This window comes from Onychostoma macrolepis, chromosome 08 (assembly GCF_012432095.1).
Source record: "Onychostoma macrolepis isolate SWU-2019 chromosome 08, ASM1243209v1, whole genome shotgun sequence".
In the NCBI taxonomy this organism is placed as follows: domain Eukaryota; kingdom Metazoa; phylum Chordata; class Actinopteri; order Cypriniformes; family Cyprinidae; genus Onychostoma; species Onychostoma macrolepis.
Genome location: NC_081162.1, coordinates 15,973,751 through 15,999,022, shown reverse-complemented (window position 1 = coordinate 15,999,022; position 25,272 = coordinate 15,973,751). Strand labels below are relative to the sequence as shown.

The window sequence follows — 25,272 nt, the reverse complement described above, 5'->3', positions numbered from 1 at the left end:
AGTACAAAGGGCAATCATCTCTGAGCCCAAATATTATTTTGACAGCTCTCTTTTCCATTTTCACTGCGTTGGCTTGTTCTTTTGTTATCAAAGGTCATTTTTAAAGGTTTTTTTTAGAGAACTGTTCAGCAAAGATTGCACCTGCAAAATACACAGCCTTTTCTGGTAGGAGTGTGCAAGGTGAAGTTCAGAAACCTTTTTCTGTGTTAGTGTGTTCTTCTCTTCTCTTCTTTAATTCTCACAGAATTATTAAAGAAATTATTCACCTCCAAAATTTCAGCATTTGCACATTTTAGGTTTGCTATTAAAATACCAGAAGGCCTGCCAAGTGAACATTTCCACAATCTACTTGACTAGAGTGTGAAGTGCAAGATGCTGGACACCACCATTTTACTGTTAAAATGCTTTAATTTTGTGTTGTGGCTGGTACACATGGAAAATTATCATCGAGCCACATGTAAGTTTTGCTGACATGTTTGGTACTATATTATGTGCTAAAGTGAGCAGGTTACTGCCTTTGCATTGAATTCATCCAAGTGGATACTTATTAAATCTCTGTATTTGTCCCACAGAAGAAAGAAAGTCATGCAGGTTTGGAACCATAAAAGAGTAAGTAAATGAAGGCCTCAGTCGACCATGTTGTGCTCAGAGATTTATTTAGTTGGGAAGTTATTATAACTGTGGAAAAATGACTTTACATAAGAACATTAGAGAAAAAGACAGCCCTCCAGTCACATAACAAATCACCTGACCCCCAAACCTACTTGTTACTATGGCATGTGTCACCATATCTGTCGTCTGTGAGAGAACTAGATTTCTCACTGTCTTTTATATTGAACTTTTTTTTTTTCAGATCCCTATACAGGGTGACAGCCAGAGCACTGTGGACAATGACTGATCTTTACAAAGCTATAACTTTGCCATCTACACGCTTTCACAGACCACTCTTTTATTTAGCACTTACTTTACCTTTCAAACTGAAGTTGCATTGCAGTTTGTAGGCTTACTGTAATCTGTTTCTCTGAGAACTTTTTTGACCTAGAAACCAGTGGCTTCAAACAAGCTGTCTGATACTCTTCTTTTTCTGCTGAAACACTAAATGCCTTGCTTCTTTCTCTAATGGAAAATGGCATTTGTAAACAGACTCCTGCCTGAGGAGTACTGAGTTCAATTTGACTACTAACAAATAAGCCGTTGTGTATCCGTTGAGCCAGCAGTGACAGAATTCACCTCGCTGAACTGAAGCAACATGTGGCCAAACCCAGAAGGAATCCAGAGAGGGAATCATCTGTGCAGGGTAGATAGACCACGTTCTCACAGCTGCTTTCATCAGCTTGTGGCAAAATAACAGACAGATGAACTGCTAAAAACAAAACGCTTTAGTAGTTCGGAATATAGTGTGCAATGACTTGTCGTTATCAGCTCAAATCATGATTTTAACCTCGGTCAGGCTATTTTTACTATATTTTCACTGGAGTACTATAGAGATAATTTTTGTGTTATGTTTTGCAGTAATCCAAAAGCCAATGGAGAAATGCTGTTGCTATTTTGTCTAGGGAACCAGGTTGATGCTAACCTCCGGGTATACGATAACCACCCCCCATAATAATCTCAGGAGGCTATTTTGTAAATGCATGCTATTAATCTTATTGTGAAATGTTCATCCATGCATATGTTTCATCTTGTAATGTTTAATCATAACATTACTTCTCCAATCATTTTGGAGATTCACATTTTGAGTGGAATGCCCACATCTCAAAATCCAATGAACAACCGATGCATAAAACTAAGTCTCCACCCTACATTTTTTTCTTTTTTGAAAGTCTTGGATTTCTGTCACAATATGGAATAAAAGATCAGTTGTTACTTCCTTTACATAGTGAACTGTAAGAAAGAATTGTAACATTTCTTTTTCAAATCAGAATTAACATTAAAGTAGCTTTGGAAATGGAGTAAATTTAACAATTGCGCTAGCTGTTTAACTAAAAACACCCACCTCACACTGAATCCCATGACCCGAGGTTGAAGATAAAGGATATGTGACCGTTATTTCTTTAGGAAGTGATGGATGAAATAATGTATTGGGTTGCATAGAGGGTCTGTGAGCCGATATGGCAGGGATAACCTGCTACGAATGTCTAGGCAGATACTACAGGAGTTTTCAGCTTGAGAAAGCACCGAATCTATGACACACTCTCCCATTACTTTGTGTCCAGGCCGGCTGGCCTGTGGATAAATGTTGTCATGTTCAGGAAAGCCACTTGACTAATGGTTTCCACCATGCATGAAGCCATGAAATTACGTAGCAATGACTAGTTCAGTGATGGTGCCTTGTTTTCCATTTGGTTTCTGCTTTATTGTGCCGAGTGATTTTTGGAGATGGAATTTAACGGAGGCAGTGAGAAAAGAGGCGTCTGTGTCTGATGCTTCGGTGTGTGTGACGGAAAGGCAGGGCTGGATGTCAATCTGTGAAGTCCTCTGTGGAATTGGATCCAAACCAAGGGGAAAGACTCTGAATGAAGTGTCTCTCCATTTTCGCTCTCGACTCAAGAGGAACAATAACAGATGCCATTGATAGGAAATACGCATTCTGAGCAGCAGAGTAATTCAAGAGTTTGAGAGGGTTTCTATTGTCTTTTTCACACACATTCTAACCACGCCTCAAAACCAGTGCAAAAACACTGTTGTGTCAGTCAGGCCCCCCACTGGAGCATGGATCTCTGTGACTGTGGGACTAGATAGTATTCCAGCATGCCGTCCTGTCAGAATGCAGGCCACACGCTGTCACCTTCAGCCCTCCACTAGTAACACCCATAATTACCCACTGGGTGATTTGGAGGAAGTTGGGTGTGTGGGGAAAAAGCCTTGAAATGGGTGAGCAGGGCCTTTGGGTTCAGGGTAGACAGCAGCAGCTGTATTTAAATCTGACAAGTGATTAACTTTGATTCTAAGAAACTTTGGTGGGAATTTGTCTGTACTAGTAATTTTTTTATTTATTGATTGATTTATTTTCAATTAGTGTTTCTGCATGGCAGGGAAAGGGATGACGGAGCTGTCCAATACTGTGGTGCTGAAATGTAGTTGCAGCATGAAGAACTCTGGGTGGGCCGTCTCATGCTGTGCTTTTTATCAGCTCTAACTCAGATTCCTGTCATCCACTAGACGTAAAGGGATTTTATGTTATAATTATTCTAGCCCTTTCAAAATATTTGCTGATAACAAACCACTTATTTTCAGCATCACAAAATAACTCTGAAATGTTGTCTTATCAACAAAACCCTCTGTTGCCTAAATAGATTAAATTAAGTTTGTTTTAGCTAAATCAAACAACTTTTAACATTCTTTGTAATTATTTATGACTACAATAAAAATACCATTTTGCCTGTGAACTGTAAAATATATGTATTAGCCTATACTTCTTCAAAGCTAGGCTAAATTAAAAAAAAAATGTTTTAGCCTTTCCACTTCAAAATTTCACATTTAATTCAGTGTAATGTAATTTTTTGCAATGCAATTTCTGAGCAAATTGTTTCTACACATTATTTTCAGTAAGGTAACTTATAGTTCGAGTTAACTGCCCTGCTTCTATTGGATGAGAACAAAATTTGAACTGAATTGAGCTGGATGGTGACACTAGCATCGGTACAGTTGTTTAACTGTATTGAATTAACATTGAACTGACATGAGCTGAATAATGACCCTATTTCCTTGTGTAGAGTTTCGTAACTGATGACATATAGGCTACAACATTGGCATTGAACTGAATTGAAGCAACACTGCACTGAATGGAGCTGAATAACGACACTGTTGTAAAGCTGCAACTGGATTAGTTTCATAACTAGTTTTACATTTACACTTATATTTTCCTGTTTATTCACGTGAAGCTGCTGTGAATAAATCGTATTTTATAAAACGCTATATGTGACTTTGACTTGACAGTTAACCATTTTAATGCAGCATTTCTGCGTTAAATTCCTCTCGTTATTTTTACAGTGGGCTTTGAGGGTATATTTCAGAAGTTAACCGCCGTGAGAAATAACTCAGTTATGAGTAATGAGTAATGAGTCGTATGGCAGTAATGAGTCGTATCTGTGGATCAATAGCGTGATGCTGCGCCGAGCGAATATGTGAAAGAATGCGCGAGGGGTGGAGTTCTGCTCTTTTACTTTGCACTCTACACAGTGCAGACACAGAGATCTCACCGCTGTCAGAAGAGTCGCGCACTTGTACTCTTCCTTGACTTTTTCCATTTAGCAAAGCAAACCCTTTATGTAGTCATCTTTTTTTCTTTCTTTCTTGTAACATTGCTGGTTTCTTCATTTGAGCGCATCACAGTGCATCCGCGGTCTCCAGCGCGCCCCAGCACAGACGCTGATTCTCTGTCGCCCTGCTGCGGTCCTCGCTGGAGCTGTGAGATTTTAGTAAGCACCGCAGGACCCAGAACTGCAAAACTGTTTGAAGTAGAGAGCTTCCTCTTGTCCCGCGCGCCCATGGAAGGCGACGTTATGGATAAACTGGAGGACATGGCCTCAGTGTGCGAGTTCGACCCTATCACGGGGGATATTCCCGCGACCAAAGTGGAGATCACCGTCTCGTGCAGGTATGAGGCAGAATCACTGTACATTGACTCACTCAAGTTGAAATCACTTTGATTTCATGGCGTTTATAGTTCATGTTGACCACATAATATCATGTTTGATTTGTTTGATTATAGATTCTTTTTTTTTTTTTTTTTTAGGTTCAGCAAAGAATCCTTTTCTCATTTAAAACAAACAAACAAACAAACAAACAAACAGTGTGGTCTTAAATTGAATATTTTTGTTCATTGGAGAAAAAAGTTAGATTTGTATTCTTTCTAGGGTTTTTCCGACCAGCATACTGGTTCTGTTAACTGAGAGCATCTACATCAGTATGTAGATGGTTTTGGTCTAAAGAAGCATAAAATGTTCTGCTTCGGGATCAGGCTTTATTTTCAGCTTTATAACCTAGTGGAATACATTTTTGGGGTAGCACGTTATTTTAAGGTCCTTATTACAGTGTAATTATACATTTAAATACTGACTAATATTAATTAACCACATGTACCTCCTATATGGTTTGGGCTAGGATTAGGGTTTGATTTAGGTTTACTTGCATGTAATTATGCATAATTTATTATTATTATTATTATAGTAAGTACATATAACTTGTAACAAGGTCACTTAAAGTGTTACCATTTTTGTTAATGAGCTGCCATGAATTATACAATTTTTAAAAAGTTTTAGAAGTAGCAGTTCACATGCAACAATTTTGATCCCAGACTTTCTGGCTCCACAGTATTGATATGTGCGTAAATATCTAATATATCCGGTGAGTTACATCTATGTAGGCTGCTTGCCCAAAGCACTTGATGTTGCTGCTCAGCTGTTTCCATATAGAGATGCCATAAGTTGTCAGATGCTCTGAACGTCAAGGACAGTGAAGATAAACCTCATCTTTGCTTTCCATCAATAATAAATGTTATGTTTGGGTATTTAGTTGTGTTACATGAACTGCTTGTTAGAGGAAATCCATCTTCAATTTCATGACTAGCTTGTAAAATGTGATATTACTAGTTGCCAAATCATAGCACTGTATTACTGAAGCAAACAGTGAATATTCATGAGAGGCAGCATAAAAACCCCACCCAGATATCCTCACATCAATGCATACAGCCTTCACTACAGTACAAAATAGCAGAGAGGGTTTTTTATGTTGCTTGCAACATAATTCTTGGGTGAAGTTTTTGACGGATGCTTATATCATCATCGTAGCTTTCAGGGCAGACAACGTTGCTCTTATTAAGAATGAATCACTAAAACGCTGCTACTGGAAAAACAGGTTCTGAGATGTGGTGAAAATGAATTTCAGTCATGGGGCTCCGCAGCCAAGACCACAGCCGGTTCGTTGCTCAGACTGATAGGTGGGCTATTGGTTTGGGCTTTCAATCATCTTGAGGAGTAATGGATACGGCTGGCGTACTCAACATCTGCTATGTCTTTAATAGTCGCTTATAGTCAATTATACACGCTCCAGTCCAATTTAGACAAAATGATTTTACTGAATTTCCCAACTTGACAGTCAGACCATTTATTTAATGAGAGCAATTTTCTGTGCAAGTAGCTAATAACCATAAGCTCGCCAACTTCTCAGCTGCAAGTTAATATTGCCTGCTGTCTACATAAAGAAAGAAAGAATACTGATCTTGGGTGTAATTTGGTCTGATTGTTAGCTGAATAAATTTCTCTGTTAAAGACCAAGACTTCATCACATTAGCTAAAAGTGATCTCAACTGTTTTTAATGAACTAGATATAAATTGCTTTTTAAAAATGAAATACATTTGCAACTAAATGATTATATCAAAATACAAGCAATAGTGCCAGTTATACAAAAACTCTGCAGTCTTTAGTCAGAAATTGCATTTTAATTTGAACTTGACATGACATATATTTGACAAGTATCATGGACGTATAAGAGCATATTTTTGCATTTTCTTTTTCTACCCGTTTCTTCATACTTTCTCTTTTATGTTCCTTGTAAAAAAAAAAAGTCCCAAGGGAATGCTAATGGGTTCATTATCCATTATAAAGGGATTTCTGTCATATATCTATATAGGTAATTGGTTCAAATAAGATTCTAATGGACCAAAAAAAAAAAAAAAATCTGGAGATTAAACTTAAAATAGGAATATGAGTTTGTTTAGTAGGATCTCATTTGATTCTAAGAGAATTTTTAGAAGATTCTTGTTTGATCTTATTAGGATTGGTTCGTAATTCTAATTGTGAAATTCCATTAGCTTTGCTTTATTGGATTTTTATTTTTTACTCTTCCCGCTTCTACATCACAGATAAAAAACCTCATTAGTGTTATCAAATATATGGTCAAATTATAGATAAAAAATAAAATAAAATACTGCTTTTATTGTTATTTTTAATTGAATTAGATTTTTGCCAGCTCGTTGCTCTTGTTATTGAGTCAATGAATAAATAAATCTATTGGCCCTGAACCGTTATGGCCGCATCTGTCACCGCAGAACATTCTCTCAGGTCTGTGATGAGACTCGGTGTGGTGGTGCTGGAAATCATCACCTGCGTTTGTTCTCTGTAATTGATTTAGTTTGGGCTGATTATCAGGGGATTGTGGCAGACATGGAATTGAATTGCTTCACTTCCCCCTCCAGATTCCCTCATAACCTGCTGATGTTATTGGAGAGCAGAAAGTTGGGTCTGACATACCAGAGGCTTTGTGATAAACCTTATCACAAACAAACACTGTCCTGTGGGTGGGAGATATACGATTGATCCAGTTGTCTGGCACTAATTGGGTTTTGATTGGTTTGTGTTTTACTAGTCAAATGGCAGAGAAAAAGCTTTTGGATATACTTAGTGGGTCTTAAGCATTAGAAAGATATTTTTTGTTATACACTACTGTTTAAAGGTTTGCAGGAACTGAGAATGCTTTTCAGAGATTTTTGATTGAATTTTCATTGATTTGAAATCAATTTTACACTTCATTTTCTCTGAATCTGATCATTCATGAACTGAACACATCTGTCAGAACAGATCATTTTGCTCATAACTCAAATGTGAACATACACACACACAATGTGTAGTTACTGCTTTTTACTTTTGAAACTAAAGGGGTAATGCTAAAAATCACCACATACTTTGTTTATGTTGGATTTGTATTCACCCTTTCTCCTATCAGCTTTGCGGAATTCTGATAATGCTTCAAATAACAAATATGCATTTTAACTAGCAAAACCTTTTTGGATACTGCTGCGTTGCGCTATTAAATATGCTTGAAATGGCTCTTTAAAAGCACATATGTTTCTTCACCTAAAACCATTTAATCCTAAATATACTGGACTGGACATCAACAAAGCTGCTTGCTGCTCGGAAATATGGTTTTAGCAAGGGTGTCCTTGCCAAAAAACATGTGTCCCTGCTGTTACTATCCTCCATGATTAGCTCGCTGTGTTGTAAAAGTGAAGGAATAAAGTTGCAGTTGTTGGCAAGCTTCAGTTTCACTGCCGATCCACGTCCTCCTCTTAGTTGACCTTGCAGGTGAGGAACCAGATCATGGAATACATCTACATTCACTCTGCACCCCTCTGCTGCTAGACTCTCTAGGCTCTGCTCTGCTGAGAAGGGCTCTTTCTGGTGGGCATTTGCAAACCAGGAGATGATTTACGGCTGGGGTTCAGCTCCATTCTCAGCATGTGACTTGATTCCAAATGGAGCCGTGGTGTATTGTAAGCCGTTATTGTTCTTTTGCTATTCATTCAGCTCCAGTGTCTTTTATTGCTGGATTTCCTCATCTGATTATATATGCTTGAAAAATGGAGCACCTTTAGTCCCAGAGCTGTGAATAGTAGAACAGATGTTTACATATTCCTTAGTGTCCTGCTTCCAACATGTCTTCCTTCCAAGAGTTAAAGGTGTAGTTCTCCCCAAAATGAAAATATACTGACCAAAGGTGTACTTAGATGAGTTTGTTTCTTCATCTGAACAGATTTGGAGAAATGTAGCATTACATTACTTGACCACCAAAGGATCCTCTGCAGTGAATGGGTGCCATCAGAATTAGAGTCCAGACAGCTGAAAAAGCATCACAATAATCCACATGTAATCCACACAACTCCAGTCCATCAGTTAACATCTTGTGAAGTGAAAAGCTGCATGTTTGTGAGAAACATATCCATCATGAAGGCATTTTAACCGTAAACTGTCGCTTCTAGGCAAAATAGAGTCCATAATCCATAATAATGCTTCCTCCAATGAAAAAGTCCATCCTCTGTTGTTCTCTCACATCAAAATCCACCAAAATATTTGTTTATAACTGTTTTGGACTGTTTTCTCTTATAAATAGTGCTTGACCTGTGCATATTTCACCTCTGATTTAGACAAGATGACTTTTTCACTGGAGAAAACAATATTATGGATATATGGACTTCTGTATTTTAGCTGGAAGCAATTTTTTGAAGTTAAAACGTCTTATTAATGAATTTATATATTACAAACAGTATTAGCTTCACAACACATTGTTTTATGGACTGGAGTTGTGTGGATTACTTGTGGGTTATTGTGATGTTTTTATCAGCTGTTTGAACTCTCATTCTGATGGCACCCATTCACTGCAGAGGATCAATTCGTGATGATCAGTTCAAGTGATGTACTGCTAAATTTTTCCAAATCAGTTCTGACAGAGAAGCAAACTCAGCTGCATCTTGGATAACCTGAAGGTGAGTAAACCTTCATCAAATATTCATTTTTGGGTGAACAATCTCTCTAAATACAAAATGAAAAACAATCAGGGCTGATTTTGCAGATGCTACTTGAACTTTAACTGGTGATGAAGGAAGTATCCAAAGTGAGACTGAGAGAAAGAGAAAAGTAGAAAGATGGATGGTGAAGTCTTCAGCGTGTAATAAAGATGCAGATTCAATGCCAAAAGATGTGAGAGGCCAAATGAGGCTCAGAGATTTACAGTCATTATGTATTCACACTGTAATCTACTGCAGAAGTGGTTGTGTGTGTGTGTGTGTGTGTGTGTCCTAGTTTATGCATTGTTTTCATCCAGTCTCTATTCACATCTTTTTGTCCTGTTTTTGCAGTGATTTTTGTCTGTAGATTTGATTGGCATAATTGACATCTGGAAGAACCGACCGATATTACACTGCGGCAGTAATTTTGAACCTTTAGGAATTAACAAGTCTGTGATATGGCCAATATGTGATTAAAATTAAATCATAGGTTGGTAGATAACAGTTTTTAGGGGGAGGGACTGAGTGTCTGACCTCTGCGTGTCACTGAGGGAAGCGCTTAATATGGTGAATAGTCTAACAGATGGTTGAGGAAAAAAAAAACAGCTGCTGAACGGATGGATGGGCTGGGTGAGAGCTTGGCCAGTTGTTAATTGAGCTGGCTGATTTAGTATGCGTATAAATGTGTTAGTAGAGCGAGTGTGGGTATGCCTGTGTTTTGACAGAGGATAGAATCGAATCAAAGAGCTCAAAACGGCTGTCTCACAAACCCAGAATTCTCTTGTGTGCTGTTCGGGAGCGTTGTGTGATGTGACAAAGATACTGGGAATAACAAGAGGCTTGTCTACACTTGCAGTTCAACTCTGATCATTGTTGGGCTTATTCAGTCGAGTGCAGCTGACCCTTTGTTCAAATGAAAACACATTGATTGCATCACAGTTTTTAACGCCTATGGTCAAACTCATTGTGATGTGCTTAATATCAGCATTGATGCTTACACATCACTACTAGTAGCCTAGTTTAAAAAAAAAAAATGTATCATCACCAATTTGTTCTTGGTTGTTATTGTAATATTGTTGTTGGTTGGTTGGGTGGGTGTGTAACATTGCTTAAAAGCAACATGGTTTTTTGTTTTCTTTAATCAAAATATAATTACTTGCTCCAAAATGCTGACATCTTCATGAAGGCACTAACATGGTGGACCACCAGAGCAAACACTATTTAGTGTAGCAAACAGAGATGGCGGGAAGGTCAGTTTTTGGCTTTTTCCCTGCGTGACTTGCATCACTTTTTAAAAAAGATTTTCCTTTTTGACCTGGGTTTACTCTGATCCATTTCTTAATAAGTTTTTCAGTAAATATTATCTGATAACATTTTTTTGTGTTAATTATAATTTTGCATTCCTCTACCTCTTTGTGTAAAAAATAACATTATTTACATACGAAACAACACTGTGCTCTGTTATCACATTAATTTACTCTCACATAACTTTATATTGTGCATCACATGTTTTTAGGGATGCACAATATAGTCGGACCTTATACTTTATATACACTGTAAAAAGTGATAAGTTGACTTAACTTAAAAAAATTTAGGAAACCCGTTGCCTTAAAATTATTAAGTAAATAATAATAAAAAAAAGTTAAGTGGACTTGACAATTCACTTCACTTATTTTTTAAATGATCATTTACTTAAAAATTTAAAGGCAACGGGTTTCCTCAATATTTTTAAGTTAAGTCAACTTATCACTTTTTACAGTGTACAGTACACTTTCGTGCAAAAGTTTGTGGTTAAGATTTTTTTCTAATGTATTTAAAAGTGTCTCACCAAAGCTTTATTTTTTGTTCAAAATACAGTAAAACCAGTAATATTGTGAAATATTATTACAATTTAAAATAACAGTTTAAACAGCTGAATTTTCAGCAGCCATTACTCCAGTACTCAGTGTCACATGATAATTGAGAAATTTCTTCTTATCATCAGTGTCGAAAACAGTTGTGCTGCTTAATATTTTTTGTGGAGACTGTGATGCATCTTTTCAGTGTTCTTTAATTAATGCAAACTTCAAATAAAATGTATTTTTGAAAATCTTTTGTAACATTATTATGTAATTACTTTCAGTTTTGATCAATTTAATGCATCCTTGCTGAATAAAAGTATTAAATTCTTGAAAAAAATTTTATTGACCCCAGTGCATAAATATGCATTAATATTGCGTCAGAGCTGTTGGTTATTCAGTGTTACCGTCGGTTAAACTGAGTCATATAGTTCTTACAAGTGGTGTAGGCTGATAACTAATGTCTTGTGACTCTAATTACTTAATCACACCATTACCAACACTTTAGCGTTTTTTTTAATTAGTTTTTTTTTTTAAAGCAATTTTCATTTTATTGTGCAATATGACACTTCATTAATAACTGACCCACTGAACCTGTGTTTTATTATTTGTACTGACCTCTGTAATCAAGTACTCAACATATCTATCCTATAAAGAGGTAACTCAACTTAAATGAGCAACATAGATCAGGATTTGCTGTTTAACAGTGATTAACCGTCACATTAGTTGCATTTACAAGCTATTGAGCGAGAGACATGCAAAACGAGATCGTTGGCCCTGTGGATTGTGACTTCACTAAAGGTCTTTTGTCGAGATTTATGCCTGGTTTATGAACAGCGTTTGCCAGGATTTAATTACACTGTTTCATTGTTGTTGACGAGCTGGAAAAATGCTGACACTCCTGTTCTTCTATAATTACTCCTTTAGGAGAAGACAGAGGGATTGTAGGTCATATTGCATTTAATGAAACACTATAACAGGACTTCCTAGGTCTTAGAAGTGGCACAGGACCTTTGAGAGTCATTGTAATAATGTTCTGTTTGGTTGCCAGTGCCCAGTGTGCCTTTAGGTGACAGTTAGATGGAGCCCTAGGACGGTAAATTACACCCTGCTGGCCATCTTTTGTTTTGACTCATGGGAAATGTTTTGCCTGGTGTTTTTCATACTCGGTCCTGCTCTTGGCTTTGTTCAGAGTTCATCAAATAGCCATGATGATAAGGACTCTCCATTGACCTGAGAGTCTGTCACGGTGGTAATACCCCTGTCAGGGTGGCCAGACTACAAGAGTTTTCATTCCAGACGACATGATGAGCGACATGATCCTTTCCTCTCCTCCACCTCCAGGTCTGTGACTTTGGGCTGAGATGCACTCTGAAATTTCTCTTTGCCCCTCTTAACCAGATAGCAACTTGAATTACTTTTTTTCTGCTTCTTTGAACCAATAAGGATTCATTGGATGGCTGAGGAGTTTAGAATCTATTTTGATCCCTCCGGCTGAAATAGCTTCTCCCGCATGAGGGTGCCAATTACAGTGCCACTGGGTTCTGGGAGAGCGTGGGTGAGAAGGGGATTGGATCACAAGTCCAATAGTGTCAGACCACTTCCTTAGCAAAGAGAAAGAACTGATCTGTGGTGCTAATATCACCAAAGTGTTATAGCATCACAAACATCAGCAAAGAACACTATGATCCAGTGCAAGCATTCAGGAGAGTGTTTACAATGAATGTTTATTGATCAGAGATAAACACAGAAGAGGGCCAAATCGCGAGGAACTCAATCAAATGATCTTTTACAAGAGATCATTTACACTGTACTAGTTCATTGTACTGTTAAAAAATACTACAGGCCTAACTAAAAATACCTCCTCACTGAAAAAAGAACAGTTATTAAAGGGGTCATATAATGCTACATGCACTTTTACAAGTTGTTTGAACTGAAATGTGTGTTGGCAGTGTGTGTACACAACCACCCTATAATGATAAAAATCCACCCAGTGTTTTTTTTGTAATCTCGTTAAATCTTTACCCCTTTCTCAAATCGAGCCATCTGTCCGTGTGACGTCACACGGACAGAGGCACCTCCCACGATAGTTTGATTGACAGCAGTGTTTCAGCACAGACTGCACTGGTGTCTTACCTCAGACCCGCCCTGAGAGAGCTGTCATCAGTTGTTTCACCGCCGGAGCAGATGTAGACAAGAATGACTCCTAAACGATTGAGGTGTTTTGTTGTTGGATGTAATAATGAACATAGCAGTAGTCATTTACTCCCGTCATCTGAGCGGCTGAAGAGGATTAGGTTTGATTATGAAAGGGAAAGCGCCCTCCATCTACCTAAATGCATCTATGTTCGCGCGAATCATTCGTGATCCAGCTTCACTTCCAGAAAAAGTGAGTACAAGGTTTTTTTAATGAATCTTTGCAAATGGCCTTTCCTAATAATGTGCTAATTAGCAATTTTCACAATGAATGCGACTAAAGTAAACAGTCCCTCAGAGAGCGGCTTAGAAGAGAGGGGCGGAGTCAGCAGAGCTCATTAACATTTAAAGGAGAATGACACAATACCGCTTGCACTGACAAGAGCTGTTTTTGACAGGGTAAAAAGGTGTTTTTTACACTACCAATGAGAAATTTTAACCAAACTATGTAACAGACTTTTCATTAAGACCCTAAAGATGCATTTGATCTCGGTGGAATTGATACTGAATTGTTGCTGTTGGTTAACTTGCTACTGCCAATACAGTGCTGTGAGTATGTAAGACATACTGCTGCTGCACAAGTAGCATATATAATAGCAGGTCTATACAGGTGGAGCTGGGGAAGGTGGAGGTTTCAGAGGAACTCACTAATGCTCTTGTAATGTAAAGCAGCAAGCTTATTGGCTGTGTATGCAATGATCCAGTCAGCTTGTGCCAAGTAGTTTAGTGCTGTGAATAACAGTTTGCATTAACGACCCATCTGCCTGTGCCATCTAGCGTTTCATGACAGAACTTGGCATGAATGTGAATTATGCACATTAATAGGTATACTAATAAAAAATTATTTTCATTGTTACTTTAATTTCTGAGATGACGCTGCCTTTCTTTCCTCCTCTTTCATCCTTTTTTTGTTTTGAAGAATGTTTTAACAGTTGCCCATACCTTGAAAGTCCAATAACAGCATATATATTATGTGTGTGTATATATATATATATATATATATATATACTCTCTTTAGTAGTATATATGTAGACCTCCGAAAGAAAGCATGACATGACAAGCAAGGCATTGATTAATGATTTATGTGTAACTGTATGATTAATGTCCTGTCTTTTATGGCTAAATTTAAACCTTTCTTACACACTTCTCACATTTAAACTGCAGTGTTCTAGGATTCCTCTTAAGATGTAGTCCTGCCTCAAAGCCCAGAGGAGTTAATTTGAACTTACGGTCTGTGTTTGAACATCAGACATCTGTCAGAGCCTCTATACGTTCAGACAGTTAAGCCCATTTTTAAGACTATAGCGTAATAGCTCTCCAGACGCCTTTATTTCAGTTTTATTTCAACAGTTTTAACAGTAGGTCACTAGTCGTAGAACATTGTTGATTCGCTCTTAGTACTGCAAATTTTCAGCTTTTCAAACTTTCCAAGGTCTGTATAATTTATTACATGCCTTTTTAAAATACAGACAGAACAGAAAAAAATCACATGGCTTCAAGTCAATTTTTAATGTGAGTTTATCCTGTTTTTATGAAACACTGCTTAGGTGCAGTAAATGTTTGCTTCTTGCATTAAAGCGGCTGCTTCTGTCCCTATAAAGGAACTTTTTGTTTTTTGGGTTCTCAAGGGTCTATATTAAACTGGTGAAGGATTGCGAGACTAATTTAAAATGTTTTCAATTCCAGGAATGTTTAATAGCAGAAGTGACTGTTTTTTTCTGTCTGTGTCTATTTGATACGACAGCACGTATTAGCAATGTGTAGTGTAGCTGACACTCATTGGTGTTGGAGAACACAGTTTCTGCATTTTCAAACAGCCATTATACAGTCCAGATTCCAGAGCCACACATAAAATTTAATTAAAAGCCAGCTGCTCTGACATTGATATTGTGACAGAAATTAGATATTTTTCAAGCCTGTCGAATCAAATCAAAGGTTTTTTTGATTGTTTTCATTGAGCCCGTCTCAATTTTCTAGGTGTTCAATGATCTATTTATAGTGGTTTCACACTCTCAGAGAGTTTATTGAAACTGCATGCCAGAATCACTTTCTGAATCAATCTGCTCTGATTCAACAATCCAGTTCATCGCAATTAAATAGATGCCAAGCGCTGAATGGATGCAGAACTGTTAAATGCTGCCAAAGATACAGTTTTTGAGCATAAATTGTACATGAATTTTATGTTATCATGTAATAAATGCAAAGATATGGTCTTTATGTTTTGAATCACGACTTGTCATGTAGTCATTTAGCAGACTGTTTAATTCAGCGGTCTCCAATGAGCAGTTAAATGAAATCACAGCGGTGCACTGAGAACCTGTCATTTCAGCTCACTTTTGAACCCAGGTTCATTAATCAAGTAGACATTGGAAATGATCAGACTAAATTTCCAGTTCAAGATGGACCCCTACCTGGAATCTAAGTGGTACCTCTTAAATAAATCCCCAAGAAAGGCCCAACCACAAAACTTCTATAAAAACCATGGTCCAAAATCATTAACTCTTACAGCCTGTTTGCCAAAACCCAATTCATGATTTTGTGCAGGAAAACCCAAATAAAAATCAGCATGCTACAGCGATATATGAGAGATATGATTGTGAGAGATGAAGCGATATGAAGATGATAAACAGGTTAAAAATAATAATTATAGATAGTTTGTGTATTTATAATGCAGATAAAGCTGTGTTTCCAGCATCTGCATAATTTGTGTACGTGAATGTATATGTTTTATGAAGCATTGATGGTAGAGATTCTTCTATTTTGTGTTAGTGCCCTGCTAATGTTTTTGTAGCCATATGCTGCTCCTTATGCGTTTGAATGGATCACTGAATTTTTGGAGTGACTGGAGAATAATGATGAAAGTGTATCTTGCTTCAAAACACAAAGAGAAAATGACAAAAAATGTAATGTCAAGAGATGTTTTTGTGGCTGCTAATGGAAGGCAATGGATGGTTTCTGAAATAACATGTGAATGAGAGCTCCATTAGGTTTATTTGTGAGGCCTTTGTATCATTTTATGCCTGAACTGTTTGATTGGAGTGACCTACTTTATCAGCCCTTAACTGACTCTCTTTTTCTTCCTGTTTCCCCAGAAACCTGTTAGATCGGGACACGTTCTCCAAGTCTGATCCTTGTAAGTACTTCTCTTTTTTTCATAGCTGAAGCACTTGTTTTTTTTAACCTAAAATCATATTTTTTTTTTACACACATTCAGTCTCCAGGCTTTGTACCCCACTGACACATTGTTCTCAGGTCCGGTCTCTTCCACACACCTCTTCGACTTTCTTCCGCTTTCCACACTTTGCCTGCAATTTGTCTACTCTGCTATTTCTCCAAGTTGCCTAAAACACATGCATAGAATTTGCATCACAATGTGACAGCTTTTCTTCCCTATCAACATAAATGCAGAGCATGAGCTCAGCCCCCTGAATACAAATTGTTCATGAGCCATGGGGACATTTAGACCTGTGTACAGTAAATCTCTTGCTGAAGACATGAAATGATGAAATAGAGAGCAATGGGTCAAATAGTCTGGCCACCTTTGCAATTCTAATCTTTGCAAGAAGAACATTTATTGCTAAGACGTTGCTCTTTCATCAAGGAAGCTTAATGTTTAACATTAATATAATTAAATTATTAGAATTCTGTTAATCTTCATTTAACCCTCATGCTCCAAAATGTTGTATGTGTAAAACTAATAACTTTGAAAATAACCTTTATATTTTCCTTTCAAACATTTTAGTATGCACCCTTGGCCCAATAAAAAACCAGTAGATAGATATTGACTCTTTAACCTGATGGTAAATCACAAAGCAAGTGTGAACTTTTGGCTCCAAGATAATCACAGTGAATTTCTTTTCCGTTATTCGTTTAGAGGTAAAAAAAATAAAAATTTAATATATGCAAGCCATGCTTTACTGTTAGCAAACATCCCGATGCTGCCCGCACTGCTGAGAGTTCTGTTCAGATAAATATGTGCTGGATTTCCCTCTCAGTAACAAAACAAACACAACAAAAATTACAGCGGAGAGAAAGCAGCAGTTAAGAAAGCATCTTATCATAACAATGTAGATGTTTGCACGAGCTCTGCAATTCAGCACTCCAGTAAAGTCCAGTCATGTTCTTTTTACATTGCACTTTTTTTTTACTAGCAGCATCACAGTACTAAATTGTCAGTGTCACTTTCAGTTATAATTACTAAGCAGCTCCTCACTTTGAAGATAGGTAATGTTAAATCTCTTTACTGGTAAATGCAAGGTATTCAAAATAAGTTTTTTTAGAGGCAATGTTTTGTTTTTTTTAAGATAATGTTGTGAATAAAATAGTTCACCTAAAAATAAATATTGTTATCACTTTATTGTTCCATATCCACATGTCTTACAAAAGGAGATGTTGGGCAGAATGATGTGTCAGTCAGTTAATTTTTCACACAGTTAATTAAATGGTGAATGAGAATGTTTCTCTGTCTTTCATTCCATTTTGTGTGCCACATTTATTTATTTATATTGTAAAAAACAAAAAAACATTGTTATTGTATAATAGTAATGTAATTGTTTGTAAAAGCTTAATAAATGAAAGCCTAAAATTAAATGAATCAAAGCCTACTGCTTAATCAGTGAAATAATTAATGATTAGTCGATTAATTATTCTAATAATCATTAGATTATTAATTATCAAAATAATCATTTGTTACAGCCCTACATTCTATAAAATAATTTCTAAATATTGTATAAGCCTAATAATTTGGCTTGTGATTTCTTCCAAAATTCTATACACAAATTATAGGAAATTATAAAGTCTATTTCACAGGAGAAAAATGTAAGCAGGAAACTCAATTTATTCTCCGTAAAAATTGAGACATTAACAAAAGACCTTGTTTGTGACGTTTCTTTTCTGTGGGCTACTAAGCTACTCATTGTTCAGCTGTTCTTCAGAGACGCATCTACAGTCAATGTAACATAAAAGCTTTTTCTTAAAAATTAAATAGATGCTGATTTCTCTCTCTCTCTCTCTCTCTCTCTCTCTCTCATCTTCTCAGTGTGTGTTCTGTACACTCAGGGAGTGGAGTCTAAGCAGTGGCGTGAGGTAAGTGTCCACGTTCAGGAACAAACCTACAATCAGCTCTGACAGAGACTCCCTCATTTGCCCTAATCAGCTCTGCATATCCTCTCTGTCTCTCCGCCCCGTTCAGTCTCTCCGCAGCGCTCTGGTGCCCATCACTGCCCATTGATTGTCCTGTTGAATATTCATGAATCTGTCCCCATGGCCCAGAGTGATTGACTGTTAAGATGATTGTACACTTTCCGTTAGCGATTAGCATTAAAGTCGATCTGGCTCTAAAGTTACAGGCCAATGCATTTGTAATGCTTCCCAGCTCACTAAATGTGATTTTTCACACTTAAATTGCGTTGAGCTGGAGGACCCGGCCCTTGGATTTGGCAGGTCATTGCAATCAGCTGAAAATCGGACATCCTCGGGCTATCATATCCATTACTGAGCTAGCAAAAAAGACCTTGAGTATGAAAAATCGCATTGCGATTCTCTTTTGCAAGTCTTGGTTTGTGTTTCAGACCCTTTTAATTGAATCCCTTATTAGCGGGTGACAGTTGTTCTAGCAGGTGTTCTCAAGGCTGATGTGAATGCGTCAAAGCGGTCGAAAATGTCAAGATGTGCGCATGAGGTGCTGTAACAACTTTTTGACCCAAAATAAAACTGGTACCAGTGTCGATTTTTTTTTTCTTCACGGATGGTTTTGATGGAACACCTTTCTCCTACGATGAAAGACGACGGCTTACATAACTCTGAGCAGGTTGCTAACTCTGATTAGCTGCGTCGACTCTTTCTCCATGCCTCTGCCCATGTAAGATGCCTCTTGTTTGGGTATAATACCAACCGCTGTGGAAAAGAGGCAGTCAAGCTGTAAGGGATTGATAAGGATGGAGTTTTCTTTGTGCGTTTTTCTGTCTCAGCAGGAGATTTGGGAGTATGTGTGTCTGTCTCTTTGTTACTAACACAGCATAAGCGCCTTACTTTGACTGAGTGATTGTGTCCATGGTTCGGCTACTGTATCTCACATTCTTGTTTTCTTATATTTTTTTCTATATTAAATTGTTTACAAATTAATAAGAAACTAACCACTGAATTTTATGCATTAGAGTGATCTTACCATGGATAATAGTTGTTTTGAATGTATAGTAAAATTGCTGTAACACAGTCTATAGAGTAGGTTAATGCTTTGAGCTAAATTGTATTTTTTTGGTAGTTAAGGAATAGTTCTTTAGATAAATAGTTCAGCAAAAATAAAATAAAATAATAATAATAATAATTGAACCATTTGTCGTTCCAAAAAACCTCAATGACTTGCTTTCTTCTGTGAAACATGTGTGTTTTTTCTCTATACAGTGTAAGTAAATAGCAGCCAAATTTGTTTGGTAACCAACATTATTCCAAATATCTTTTTTATGCTGAAAAGAAGAGAGAAATTCATTCAGGTTTGGAACAACATGAGGATGAGTAAATGTTGACTTTTATGAAGCTGAATATGATGTTAAACATGAATGATACGCTTCAACTACCACGCTCTCAGTTTCCTGCTTCTCATATATGAGCTGCCTATGATTGCATGGATTGATGGACAGGCGGAAAATGCATCAATGAGTTTTGCTTGGCTAAACAAAAAAATCCAATAGGCACTGTGTCATTCCGATAAAAAATCATGTACAATACCTTTAAGATAGTTTAACATGATTTGCAGTTGTAAATATTTCAAGTCTAAAGACCTATTCACACCAAGAACAATAACTTTAATGACGGTAATTGATAACACTTATTTTAAACACGCTCTGCAGTTATGTTGCATGCCTCATCAAATGCTCAAGCTCTTTAAATTTAGATGGATTGTGATTCACTATCAATGTTTTTATCAGGCATTATCTGGAAAAAAAAAACTTTTTGAAAGTGATTTCAGCAATATCACTCCAGTTTTTTTGGGGTCGGTATTGTTATTGCTGTGCTGCGGACTTCCCAATTCTTATGGAATTAGAACAAATATTAAAATGTTATAATCATAGTTATCTTCCTTAGTCTGGATGCTGACATAGTTATCCTTGGTGTGAATGGGCCTTAACATAAAAGCTCTTCATGAAAAACTTCTCGAAATCCCAAATATCTTATCTGTGACTTGAGAACAACAGGTTTCACCTCTTTTTCACTGTGATTTGGTTACCTCTTTAACACTCAATGGGAGGTAAAGCTTTTTCAAAAGCAGTTTGGAGATTTAAGTTGAATGTTTTTCTTTGCATCTCCTCTCTCCGATGGGATTTCTGTCCAAAGGCAATTTTGACAAAAAGGTTGGAAACCAGTGCAATACTTGCAGAATAATGCGCCATATGAAAAACCATAAAAGGCTTTGTGTGCAGCAGCAGGTTAACAGAATGATTTATAGCAGATGTAAAGTCAGACTGTGAGGTGGTATTAGCAGTGCATAAAGCATTATGTTATGAATCCTAATGACTTCGTGCTCTTTTATCACAGAGCTTTGCTTGAGAAGGTTCAGTCATTCCTAGCCTGTGCAATCATCAATGTGTATGGGCTTGAAATCTAAATTCATTCTAAATTTTACAGATTTAAGAGTGTTATTTGTGGTTCAGGCTACGTGATTTGGAAATGGTCTTTTAATACGAAAGTTTATGCATCTCTAAACTACTGCTGAGAACATCAGACATGCCTCAGGCTTTAAGCATACACTACACTGAATGTTTGTGAGATAGTCAGTCTGTGATGATACTATGTCTGTCTTTATCATTAACAAGAGCACTGTGGGATGGTCTTTACTGTATGTTTAAATCACCTTATCGTTCCCTTATCCCTCATAAGCCATCTCCTTCATTTCTGCACGGCCAGGGTGTTGTAACACCCTTCTGGTGATTCATTTATTTATGCATTTCTCATCTGCTTCATCTTGTTTAATTATTCATGGGAAACACAATTAGCTGAGGGAACCGACTGCAGAGCATCCTTCAAAAATACAGTGAAAGACAACAGGCTTCTCTTCTCTTCTCTTCTCTTCTCTTCTCTTCTCTTCTCTTCTCTTCTCTTCTCTTCTCTTCTCTTCTCTTCTCTTCTCTTCTCTTCTCTTCTCTTCTCTTCTCTTCTCTTCTCTTCTCTTCTCTTCTCTTCTCTTCTCTTCTCTTCTCTTCTCTTCTCTTCTCTTCTCTTCTCTTCTCTTCTCTTCTCTTCTCTTCTCTTCTCTTCTCTTCTCTTCTCTTCTCAACACATTACTTTCACTTCCTTCCTTTCATCCTTCCTGCATTCCTTCTTTTCTTTCTTCTTGTTTCCTTTTCCTTCTTCATTTTCTTTCCATTGGCAGAAGATTCTAAAATGTTCACCCACCCTGATTTACGTTTCTTACATAAAAGCAGCAAGGCAGACATCCTTACAGAGACAGTAGAAGACGAAAGGAGGATCATTAGTGGATCGAAGGCCTTTTGCATTTTCAGAGGATGTTACACAAGGAATGTATTGAAATGTCAATGTTTATGGTTGCACAGTAATTCAGATATAGCATAGAGAGCTGGAGCCAAAGTGTTATTTGTACATTAACATAGAAATCACAGTTGTTTACAGTACTGCATTTGTTCTGGTGGATGAATAGATTGTCATTAAAGTGGCATCCCAAGCATGAGCTTAGAACTCATGAATATTCCTGAATATTTATTACTTCATTTGCATGCAAACACTCACACATACGTATGTGCCACACATATTTACACATTACTGATTCTGAGCAGGGGTTTCTGTTATTCACCAGTAGAAGAGATACTTCACCTCTCAAAAAATCACCTCTTGCTGTCCTAGTTTTTCCTAAGGCTTCAGAGTCACAGGAACAGGGCAGTTAATGGACTGAACAGAGATGTAGAATTGTCTGTAGCTGCAAAGTGTCAACTTTTGCATTCCCATGTAGATGTTCTCTCTCTCTTTTTGTGTAGTTTGGGAGAACTGAAGTCATCGACAACACCCTGAACCCAGACTTTGTGAGAAAGTACATCCTGGACTATTTCTTCGAGGAGAAGCAGAATCTGCGCTTTGACATGTGAGTTATTCCCTTTGATGCTGACACACAGGAATCTGCCTCGCTCTGCGATGAGCTGTCCCACTCCGGTCTTTCTGCTCTCGCTCTGTTTGTCTCCCTCTCTCCCAGCGCGTCCTCCTTGGTAATTATTGATGCTGCCTCTCTCTTGACTGTCATGTGTAAGGGGCTGGATCAGTGAAAGGGTGATAAATATTTCAGATGAGTTTTATCCTCAATCTTCACGCAGCCGTTCAAACGCAAATGTGTGACGCGGGGTCCCAGATGATTTACAATGTGTTCTTCCCTTCCCGCGCCCGACTGTCCATCTCGCTCTCATTCACCTTCTTAAATGGGCTCTGCTGAGTTGAAAAAGGCCTGCTGCACTGCAGGCTGGACTTAATTGGAGAGTTCAGAATGCTGTCAGCGAGAAACCTTCCACGATTATGCGAATTCCTGCTTATACCAATGCAAATATTCACAGAGCCAACCAGCTGTGCCCCAGAACAGCACTTCCACTCAAATTTTAACAGCATCAAGAATTTAATGCACACTAAGAGGGATCTGATTTAAAGGGGAATGTATCTTTTTTTTTTCACTAGTGACGAAATGAAATTTCAAAAATTACAGTATATTCTATTGTTTGGACAGAATTATGGTAACAACCAGATGTAAATTAAAGTTTTGATTTTTAAAGCCACAATGCATCTGAAGGAGTGACAGATCTTTTCTTCTGATATTGTCTCATACAGCCGAGAGTAACATTTTCATTATGACATTTTGATTAAATATTACAAGGTCATTAAAAAAAAAAAAAAAAAAATGAAACATGCACAGATAAATTGTTCTCAATATCTATGACATGGATTTAGAAAATAGATGTGAATAGGCGGAATTTTCATTTCATGCTGACTTAAAGAAATGTTCTCTATAAGAAATCAAAATATTAACTTTATGGATGATTTAGTTCATAGGAATTCCAGATCAAATAATGTGAGGATGGTGGAGCAAATTGAGCTGTTATTCAAGAGAAAATGGGTCATGCCATCATATAACAATACCAACTGAAGCTGTTTTGTTGGATTTCAGATATGACATCGACTCCAAAAGTCCTGATCTGGCCAAACATGTGAGTGTATAGAAGCACTTTGTATATGCTTTTTGTTTATATGTGCATGTGTATTTGCTTGGATGTATATGAAAGTTCTTTGTGTTTATTGGCAATTGCACTCACATTTTGACATGCATGCTCTTCATTCTGCGGTTGGTTTTGTGCAATCTAAAATGACTGAAAAATGACATTTTGTATCAATATCAAAGCTGTGCAAAACCGCAGAAGAAGTGAAGATAAACTCTCTCTTTGACTTCTGAAGGTTCTGAATGTATCCTGCAGTGTGCTTGAATATCTTGGGAAATATAGACAATTTGTTCCCTATTAAACTGATGAAAGGCAAGCTAAAACATATAATGACAAGATATTGAGTGATATTAAGTGTTGTAAAATAATAGGTTGCATCATACTTGGTTTCCATAATTATATTCCATAAAACATGTACCAAAACTAAGCGGACAGGGTGAAAATAAACAACTCTCAATAGGGGCAAATTATGAATTATGATTTTGTACAGAACCACCCGAATGTTTTGTGTGTGTGTGTCTATCTGTTCATTTTCATTTTTCAGTGAAATTCAGATTTATGATTTGGTTTTCTCGCTTTCTTTTGTAATCAGTGATCATCGTAGGTGTTTTTCCCTTTCTCTCTTCTCCAAGATCTTTTCTCGCTATTCTCTAACTCTCGTTTTTTCTCTTCTATCCTCTTCGGCCTGACTTCTTCAATTCGTTTGTATTTTTTTTTTTTTTTGTCTTTTTGGTTACATGATATGCTCTGTTGTTATTGTTATATTTGCGGCCTCACCTCCCTACTGGAAGCCCTCCGATTTCAACGTACGTCTCTGCCTTGCACTCCTAGACTTTTCTCTTTACCTGTACAACTCATTTATGCCCAGAACCACCCTGACTCATTCTGCTGTCTCTTCTTTACTTCCTATGTGCCTATCCCGCCTCCTCTGGGCATTCTTTTGTTCGGGCCACCCTTCTGTAGGACTTCCTGGGTCAGACCTTCTGCACTCTGGGTGAGATAGTGGGTTCACCAGGCAGTCGTCTGGAAAAGCCTCTGGGGTAAGAAGCTAATGCACTGTTCTATGAGCCAGGCTTACATACTCGATCAGATTGGGATGTGTTCAAAGTTGGAGAAGCTGTGGGTTCAGCAACTGTGCCTGAAGCCATCTCAGATAGATTACTGGCCATAGGAAACAGAGAAATGAAATATTTATTCCTATTGAGTACCTATCTATCTACACTGTAAAATTGGGGAATTACATTTTCTGCAGCATATTGGTGCATATTGATGTTTTTTTGGGGCACTAGGACGTTATTTTGACCCATTGTTTTGTACAGTTTCAGTGTGTCGGCCCTTATTGTTTTAGTTTATTTATTGCTGAGCTACAATGTGTGTGCAACCAGTGCCAAAGCTTGTTTGACTAATGAGTCATCTTTTGCTAATTAAGTCATAAACATGTGATGCATTTTTTTCTTAATTAACTTTATAGCTGTATGAAGCACACAGGCCTTGTATATTTAACCTTGGCCAAAAAGCTATCATGCACTTTAGCTGATCAGTTTATTAACCCATCTTTCTGTTCAGATCTTGCTGAAATGAGCTTGGTGTTCTCCTGTCGTTTAGAGCATTATAGCTGTGGAATGATGATGGATACTCCCATCTATCCCTCACCATCTGTGTCTTATGTCAGTGTAGCAGATTAGGCTTGTCGGTGCAGATTGCAAGCGTTAATGGAACACAACCAGAGACTTCCATTTGGCATTTATT

At 37.4% G+C, this 25,272-nt stretch overlaps 1 protein-coding gene across 4 annotated transcripts in view; it reads left to right on the top strand.

Moving 5' to 3' along the window:
* The first annotated feature begins 377 nt into the window (after positions 1–377).
* cpne5a (copine Va) overlaps positions 378–25,272 on the top strand; it is a 73,004-nt gene continuing 48,109 nt past the window's right edge. Inside the window, exons 1-7 of one of the 4 annotated variants that reach the window (XM_058785720.1) lie at positions 378–457; positions 573–591; positions 18,377–18,403; positions 22,306–22,409; positions 23,475–23,514; positions 24,315–24,329; positions 24,487–24,563. In XM_058785720.1, the coding sequence (XP_058641703.1) occupies positions 586–591; positions 18,377–18,403; positions 22,306–22,409; positions 23,475–23,514; positions 24,315–24,329; positions 24,487–24,563 (269 nt within the window). In that variant the 5' untranslated portion in view covers positions 378–457; positions 573–585. Of the gene's footprint in view, positions 458–572; positions 592–4,198; positions 4,601–16,410; positions 16,452–18,356; positions 18,404–22,305; positions 22,410–23,474; positions 23,515–24,314; positions 24,330–24,486; positions 24,564–25,272 lie in introns of those variants that run through there. The other 3 variants (XM_058785718.1, XM_058785719.1, XM_058785722.1) reach the window with 3 other exon arrangements.